This window comes from Fusarium graminearum, chromosome 1, assembly GCF_000240135.3.
Source record: "Fusarium graminearum PH-1 chromosome 1, whole genome shotgun sequence".
NCBI classification, from domain to species: domain Eukaryota; kingdom Fungi; phylum Ascomycota; class Sordariomycetes; order Hypocreales; family Nectriaceae; genus Fusarium; species Fusarium graminearum.
The window spans coordinates 1,429,546-1,437,953 of NC_026474.1; the positions used below are offsets into that span (position 1 = coordinate 1,429,546).

Genomic DNA, 8,408 nt, shown 5'->3' on the forward strand with positions numbered 1-8,408 from the left:
TTTTTCTTTTCTTTTCTTGCCCTTTTTTAGGATCGATATGTCACCGAGACCACGGTTGTCAGTGATTTGATTATGTCTTGGGGTTGATGTTAGATCTTTGGATCGACAGACCTGTATAGCACAATCAACGATCGTTACAGACTGAGTGTCTATGGGATGAATGAGTATCCCGATATATATATACAAGATGGTATTTTTAGATTGACTATTTTCAGCATTGTCCTGCTCAATGAGACATGCCTTTCGATGTGTATATGTGAATTCTAAAAAGAGTAACGCAAGAGCAATAACCATCTGACGCCGCACCCACCGAAGAAAACTCCACCAGATTATATACTATTTCTTTCCCTCCTTCTCTTTTTTCAACAAGAGGTCTCTCATCTGAGCTCTAGCGTTGCGGCTACCGCCAAGTTTGGGTCCTTTGAGAACCTCCTCAGTGCCAGGGCGCGCAGGCTGGTTCGTCGCCTTCTTTTTCCTAAGTTGTCGCTCGGCAACATCTTCAAGAAACTGCTGTCGAAACTCTTCAGCAAGTCGTTCATCTGCTGCGCCATCCTGGTCGGCACCAGCGGCGCTGCCGCTTTGTTCTGGGGCGGGTTCGTATAGGTCAACTGATAGGGGTTCATGTTAGCATATGGTCTGAGAAGGGAGCGACTCTGAATACATACGCCTTGTTTCTCGAAGAATCTCGTCGACGATTTGGTCGCGCTTAGCAGCATCACTGTCTCGCCGGTTTCGCGGACGCCAGGGTTTGCCATCTCTTCTGAGCCGGGGCTTCTTGGCTCGTCGTTCGCCACCTGCTGCACCGTCTCCTTGACCTGCGTGCCCGTTACGAGTAGCGCTGCTATCTTGCGCATGGTCGCCTAGATCAATTTCCATCAGCTGGCCCTGCATCACCGCTCGTCCAGTCTCGTGCTTTGTAGCCGTCGTGGAAGATTGTCGAGCAGGGTCCGATGCAGACGCGGATGAGGTAGTTTGTGAGCTATCTCTGACCGCGCGATTAGATAGTCGGGATTCTATGTAGTCCATCCTTGAATGATTAGTTATTGTACTGTGAGAAGCGCAGACTGCGAGAGAAGAGGGGCTTCAGCGTACATGTGCCTATCGTTGAGGTCGGCAACCTTTCCAGTTTGGTGCGTAAACCGGTCTGTGACGCCCTTTATCGCTGGCTCACTATTCGAAGTTTCGTCGGCATTGTGAGGAACGAGAGCACGCTCCGTATTCGTGTCGTCTTCTGGGCGGTTTGAATGCCGGAATGCGACCCCTCCAAGGCGGCTCCTCCGGACATTGCGCAACCTCAGCGCGGCAGCGACTGAGCCTTCTCCATGCTCTTCCTCATTTGGTGTGCTTCGTTGATTTGGCTTATCGTTAGACTCTGCTGCTGATGCGGTAGGAGGCGATTGTGTTGTTTCTGCGACAGCGTCGTCATCCTCTTGGACACGTTGGCGGTATGCTTTTCTTTTCTTGCCGGCGCGGAATCTAACAGGCTCTGAAGCCGCTTCGGATGAAGTAGCTTCCATAAATAAGCCTATGTGCGTGTATGTGCAGGTTGTGCAATATTATTTTTCGCGTCGCAAGTTGAAGGGATTGCAGATGTTAGTTTGGTAGGGATTGTTGTTTAGGTGCCACTAAGAATAATAGGTGACATCAGTTTTAGAGCTTATCTTATCGACATCCCTGCCGGTCTGCCTTATAAGCTGAGATATCCGCCTGCAATCGATCAATTGACCACGAAGGTTGTATCGTCCCTAATCATATACTACCTCGGGTATGTTACTATGAAACCGTATGTACTTGTTTGCTGACATGTTTCAGCTTCATCTCCATTACTCGTGGTACCTCTTACAATAGCTTCTGTATCCTCGAACATCAACACTACAAAACTACTATCCATCCCATATCCTACACCTCATCAATATGTCAAATCGAGTATGCTACCTCTTATCTTAATCATCAGTGCATGCTAACACTTGCAAGGTCTACTTCTCCGTTGAAGGGCGCGTCCAAGGTATGTTCATTCTCTGTTCACTGAAGCTTCTCCGTATCTGACGTCATGTAGGTGTTGGCTTCAGGTACGATATAAACCATTGACTACATTCAGGGGCATCGAATCTAATTTGTGGAAAGATACTTTACTCAGAAAAGAGCTCGAGAATATGGTGTGACTGGTTGGTGCCGAAACACAAAGGATGGGAGAGTAAGTTAATTCAGCCACTCTAATCTGGCCTGTCACTAACAGCTTTCGAGGTTGAGGGAGAAGCTCAGGCTAGCGAGGAGATTCTTTCCAAGTTCTTCAAGGACGTGGATGATGGTCCGAGATCAGCTCGGGTCACAAAGGTTTCACAGGAAGAGAGACAAATCATCGAGGGAGAGACTGATTTCACAGTCACGCGTTGAAGATGAGATAGGAGCAGAACAGTAACAGAAGGGTAAGAAACACAGATCGTATGGAATAAACACTACCTAAAGTATTACCATCACTCATTTGTCTTGCCCATTGGGGTTTGTACGAGCAAAAACAGAAACGGTCTTCAACAGGGTTGCCTCAAAAATACAACAGTAAGAGCAGTAGAGAAAGCAGCAATGCCAAAAGGCTGCTGTCTAACAAAGAACCAAGTCGCCCGAGGCAGATATACGTACCAAACTATTCGATTAATTTTGGTGAATTTCTAGCCCAAGAGCACTATATAATATTTTATGTCTGATCTTCCTTGCTGGTCTAAAACGGTCTGTTACGTCGCTTTGTCACCGGCTTCCTGACTGCGCCTTGGGTTATAAATTTCTTGCCATCTGCTCCAATCTTCGCCTTCGTCGGCTTCTTTTGGCTCCGCTCCTCCTCCAGCTGCTTCCTTTCTTCATCCTTGCGTTTATCATCAGCCATCTTGGCCTCAATTTCCATCTTCCGGTTGAATTCTGTTTCAATGATACGCTTGTCACGGGCGGAATAGCCCTTCTCCTTGAGCGAGTAGAACACATCGCCAAGGTCAGCGAGCCAGTGGGGGTCTACAGCTGTCACTGTTGAAACATATACCTTAGAGGTGAGGATCAATTCGTGGTAGACGATATAGTCAGGCGGGTGCCCGGCGTACAGTGCACTTGTCGGATGTAATTGCACACCTAGGTTGGTGCGCAGATTGATGTACTCGCCTGAGCCCTTGTATTTGGCTGCTTGGTGGTAGTAACCGGAACAAATGCACTTGCGCACGATATCCCAGTCAATTCCACAACTTGTCAACGTCATCTTTTGCATACGAATGATGTCCAACAGTTGCTCGCGAATTTCCTTGGCTCGCCTCAAAGACTTGGGGTGCAGGAAGTGCTTTACACACCAACCATCGGAATAACCGTTTGCCTTCCAGTTGGTGTAAACTTGAAGATACGTCAAATGGTCCGACTCATGCACCCAAAACTTCTCACGTGCAGCATCAGCTTCTTCTTGCCGCTCCTTCGGGCGGTAGAAAACATTGGGCACAGACAGCATAGAGACGATAGTGATCATCTCCTCACTACAACCGTACTCTTCTGCGGTAATGAGTAGTTTAGATAGGGACGGGTCCATTGGGAAGTGACTCATCTTCTTTCCTAGCTCGGTGAGCTCGCCCAGATTGTCCAAGGCTCCAAGGGCCCATAGGTCAAACATCGAGGTTGTAATAGTATCCTGCGGAGGGGGGTCCATGAAATCAAAGTCCAAGAGGTCCTTGACACCGAGAGATTTCAACATCAGAACAGTGTTGGCAAGATTTGTGCGCTGGATTTCCGGAATCGTCTGCAGGTACAGGTCTTCCTTAAACTCCTTTTCCGAGTATAGTCGGAATGCCTTTCCTGGGCCTGTTCGACCGGCTCGACCTGAGCGTTGTGAAGCGTTGGCTTGCGAGATAGGCGTGATTTGGAGCGTATCCATGCCAATTTTTGGGTTGTATACTTTCATCTTGGAGTAGCCCGCATCCACGACGTACTTGATACCGTCAACTGTCAAACTGGTCTCGGCAATGTTGGTTGCAACAATGCATTTTCGAACACCAGGAGCAGCCTTGTCAAAAATCTTGGCCTGTAGATCTGCAGGCATCTGACTGTAAATAGGCAGGATACTCAACTTAGGAGGGTCATTGAGGGCGTCGAGTCGTTTTTGCACCAGTTCGCATGTGATTTCAATGTCTTCTTGGCCAGTCATGAACACCAAGATATCTCCAGGACCCATTGAGACATGGATAGACAATACCTGATGCACAGCCTGGTCGACGTAGTCCTCGACAGGTGATCGATGGAACATAACGTCGACTGGGAAAGTTCGCCCAGGAATGATAAATTCAGGAGCGCCGCCAAAGAAATCGGAGAAACGTTTCGAGTTCATTGTGGCCGATGTTACGATGAGCTTCAAGTCACGTCGCCTTTGCAGAATCTTCTTGAACAAACCCATGAGGATATCTGTGTTCAGGGCACGTTCGTGTGCTTCGTCCATAATGACACAGGAGTAGCGATCCAGATCTGGTTCGTTCAGCGACTCTCGCAATAGAACACCGTCGGTCATGTATTTGATGACCGTCTCCTTGCTGGTGCAGTCTTCGAATCGAATGGCATAACCAACTGTGCTTCCAAGCTTCACTTCCATCTCTTCGGCCACACGTTTGGCCACACTCATAGCTGCAACTCGTCGCGGCTGTGTGCACCCGATCATGCCAGTTTTTCCGTATCCATCTTCTTGGAGGAACTGCGTCAACTGTGTTGTTTTACCGGAACCTGTCTCACCCACACAAATGACAACCTGATTCTCTCTAATCACACGAAGAAGGTCCTCGCGAACTGCAAACGCCGGTAGGTATTCTCGCTGCTCTCGTAGCGTTTTGCTCTGGCTGAAGTTGCTGGCGCCGTCCGTCTTTTTCAAGTGTTCGCTAAATTTGTTGCCCTTCCGCTCGGGTTGAGCGTCGTCCTCGGCAGGTACGGGCAGTGCAGAATCGCCGTCATCCTCTTTGGCGCCCATGATGTTTCCAAGCGTCGTTCCGGTCATGCTCGTCGCTTCCTTGGCTTGCCTTTGACGTTCTCGCTGTTGTCGCGCTTCTTTGACCACTTTGCTACCCTTTCGACTGAAAACCGCCATGTGACTTTGGGGGTCTTTTACAGCGGGCACTGGCTCTAGTTGTTTCGTAAAAATCGTTCGTCCTTTCAGGAACGGAGGTCGGAGGTCATGAATCAAAAGATGGACTCGAGTTGAATCGTCGTCGTCAACAAAGTCGGAAGCCATATCTCGTCGTTGCGCCACTCCAGATTGTAACATTCGGTTTGTCTCCCAGGCATCATTGTCTCGATTCCTTTGCTCGCGCCGTGCATCGAATCGGATGGACATCTTTTCGTGTCGGGCTGCTTCCTGCTGCTGGCCTTCCCAGGCGCCGTAGGATGCGAAGGGATTATGGGTATCATCTCCAAAGCTATGCCCCCCGAACTCATCACCGCCATACCAGTCGCGGTCTAAAGCCTTGTCTTCGTCGGTCGGTGCTACTTCGTCACGAGGAGGCGTAGGCGCGTAACGTGATTGCGCTCGGGGGGTTGGCGTGCGGAAATCATCTTGATGATCTCGTTTATATGGGCGCGCTGCAGAGTCGATCCGTCGCCTTTTGGGATCTGGCGTCATCTTGGCTGATGATGATGATGAAAGAATGAAGAAATCGGATGTCAAGGCAGGTAGGTAGGATGTCGGGTAATTGGCGTCTAAGCTCTAGGGTAACTCCGATAGTATTTTTGTGTTTCTTCGTTCTTCAAACCAATACATAAACCTCTAACCTATATGATCCATGAGATTAAAAAGACATACGAGATGTTATACTAAAGGCTCTAGGGTGTCACAATGGATGTACTAAGAGCCTACTCTAAAATTGAGTGCCTGGATCTCGTGACTCTTATTGAACTCATTATACAAAGTTTTATGGATCACAAGGAAGTTAGCCACTCGAGTAGGTGACGGAAAGGTTGACCTCTGACTTTTGGGATGCAAAAATAAATATCCTAGGAAAGTATTCTAAATAGTACATAGACTGGCAGACTACTTCCGTTTATTGTGCTTCCAGTGACCATTTTTCCCGACACCGAGGCCACTGAATACTTGGTCAGTTGCTATTTTGACCAGACTCTTGGGTCACCATCCAAATATTCGTTCCCATGATAAGAGTACTTGACTGGTTTAACCGAGGATAGAAAAAGGAATAAATAGAATTAGCTATATTAAGTGTGCGTTTTATCTCGAGAATATTATAGGACGTATTAATATGATGCGTGATACTAGAGCCTGTTGTTGATGAAGATGGAAGCAAACTAAGCCTATAAACCATCAGCAAGTTTTTGGTACATGGTATGATATAAGTAGATCCAAGACTTCTACAAATTCAACAAAAAAAAAAAAGAAGGCGATGGATAGACCGGTATATAACACAAGTCACTCGAGGAACTCTTACATCAGAATACTCAGTTAGGGCGATCAAGTATAGATTGTGCTTAATTAGGTAGATGCGAACGTCACTGATCCCTGGCGGGTCGAAATCTTATCGATAACCCCCACTAGAAATTTTGGGAGAAATTTGTCTGGGCGCCCACCTTGACACAAACTGGGATTGATCACCAGCTTTTTTTTAATTTAAGATACCCGGACATTCACCATGTCTTCAATGATCACAGCTGCGCAATGGGTCCCCAGGGGCTTCGCTGCGCCTTTCCCTCAGAAATACACCCTCGACGAGGCCGAGTTCGAGCGGATAGCTGAGCTCGCCAAGCTCCAACTCGACGACGCTCAAGAGGATCTTGAAGAAGCCGAGGAGGCAGCCAATACTGGCGTAAAGGCAGACAAGACCGAAGACAAGGAGGACGACTCTGAGATGAAGATTGACGATGACGAGAAGCCTACTGACAAGAATGAGTATGCGACTTCCGGACAGTTCTTTGCAAACTTTGTCCAAAAGACTAACATGATCGCACAGGATCAATCTTAACGATGACGACCTGAAGGAGTATGACCTGGAGAACTATGACAACGACGACGACGAGGACGCTCCTGGACAGGGAGAGGGTATGGGCATGTTTGGAAACATCAAGTCGCTGGCGTACTACGAGTCGAACAAGGACGACCCTTACATCACAATCGACGCGGACAAGGAGCAGGAGGATGAGGATCGTGAAGAGCTCCAAGTTCTCGCAACAGACAACTTGATTGTGTCTGCCAAGGTTGAGGACGAGATGGCACACCTCGAGGTTTACGTTTACGAAGATGAGGCCGACAACCTATACGTACACCACGATATCATGCTGCCCGCCATTCCTCTCTGCGTTGAGTGGATCGACATGCCCGTCAACAAGGCCGGCGTAGAGAAGGATGCGGCAGGTAACTTTGTCGCTGTCGGCACAATGGATCCCGATATCGAGGTTTGGGATTTGGACACCATCGACTGCATGTACCCCAACGCGATCCTCGGTCAAGGAGGTAACGAGGAGGAGAAGAAGATGAAAAAGAAGAAGAAGAAGTCAAAGAAGTCCAACGACGAGTACCACGTCGATGCTGTCCTGTCATTGGCCGCCAACCGCAAGCACCGCAACCTTCTGGCCTCTGCCTCGGCTGACAAGACTGTCAAGCTGTGGGATCTCAACACAACAAAGTGCGCCAAGTCGTACACTTACCATACTGACAAGGTGTGCTCTCTGGCGTGGCACGCGAACGAACCTACCGTCCTCCTGAGTGGTTCCTACGATCGAACTGTGGTGGCGGCCGATATGCGTGCGCCTGACGCAAAGGCTCCCCGATGGGGAGTTGAGAGCGACGTTGAGAATGTGCGGTGGGATCCTCATGACCCCAACTTCTTCTTCGTCTCCACAGAGAACGGTGTCATCCACTACCACGACGTCCGAAATGCGCCTTCAGACCCTACGGGCACCAAGGCCGTATGGACGCTACAGGCTCACGACGAGTCTGTGTCTTCGTTCGACATCAACTCTGTGGTTCCCGGTTACATGGTGACCGGTTCGACCGACAAGACAGTCAAGCTGTGGAACATTCAGCCCACAGGACCCTCAGTGGTTGTTTCACGCAACCTCGACGTCGGAAAGGTCTTCTCAACCACGTTTGCGCCCGACCCGGAGGTCGCCTTCCGTCTCGCTGTGGCCGGAAGTAAGGGAACGATGCATATTTGGGACACCTCCACAAACGCGTCGGTGCGCAAGGCCTTTGCGACGCGGGTGCCTGAGCAACGTGGGAAGGGTGAGGACCGTCTCGTCGGCGTCAATAATGACGATTCCAGCGATGACGAGGATGATGAGGATGACAACGAGGACGATGACTCAATGGAGGAAGACTAAATCATCTCTTGTTGATGGGATGGCAATACATTCGAGACGAGAATCGGACAAACCAAACCGAGGAAACCTGTTTGAGGCTG

The 8,408-nt window shown here is 49.1% G+C and overlaps 4 protein-coding genes across 4 annotated transcripts; 2 read left to right on the plus strand and 2 right to left on the minus strand.

Annotated features, from left to right (window-relative positions):
- Positions 1-175: 175 nt before the first annotated feature.
- Positions 176-1,582, minus strand: FGSG_00446 (uncharacterized protein). Its single transcript, XM_011317813.1, has 3 exons — positions 1,093-1,582; positions 666-1,027; positions 176-608 (listed from the first exon to the last, which is right to left on the minus strand). The coding sequence occupies exons 1-3, from the start codon at positions 1,515-1,517 to the stop codon at positions 337-339; spliced, it is 1,059 nt and encodes a 352-aa protein (XP_011316115.1). The 5' UTR covers positions 1,518-1,582; the 3' UTR covers positions 176-336.
- A 156-nt stretch (positions 1,583-1,738) lies between these two features.
- On the plus strand, positions 1,739-2,476 carry FGSG_00447 (uncharacterized protein). The gene is made up of 6 exons (XM_011317814.1): positions 1,739-1,765; positions 1,813-1,926; positions 1,975-2,005; positions 2,057-2,069; positions 2,125-2,194; positions 2,245-2,476. The coding sequence occupies exons 2-6, from the start codon at positions 1,915-1,917 to the stop codon at positions 2,392-2,394; spliced, it is 276 nt and encodes a 91-aa protein (XP_011316116.1). The 5' UTR covers positions 1,739-1,765; positions 1,813-1,914; the 3' UTR covers positions 2,395-2,476.
- Positions 2,477-2,716: 240 nt separating this feature from the next.
- FGSG_00448 (pre-mRNA-splicing factor ATP-dependent RNA helicase prp16) lies at positions 2,717-5,623 on the minus strand (the record flags this gene model as incomplete). Its single annotated transcript, XM_011317815.1, has 1 exon — positions 2,717-5,623. One exon carries the CDS (start codon positions 5,621-5,623, stop codon positions 2,717-2,719), a length of 2,907 nt encoding a protein of 968 aa, XP_011316117.1.
- Positions 5,624-6,641: 1,018 nt separating this feature from the next.
- On the plus strand, positions 6,642-8,328 carry FGSG_00449 (uncharacterized protein; the record flags this gene model as incomplete). The annotated part of the gene is made up of 2 exons (XM_011317816.1): positions 6,642-6,898; positions 6,960-8,328. 2 exons carry the CDS (start codon positions 6,642-6,644, stop codon positions 8,326-8,328), a joined length of 1,626 nt encoding a protein of 541 aa, XP_011316118.1.
- Between the last annotated feature and the right edge of the window lie 80 nt (positions 8,329-8,408).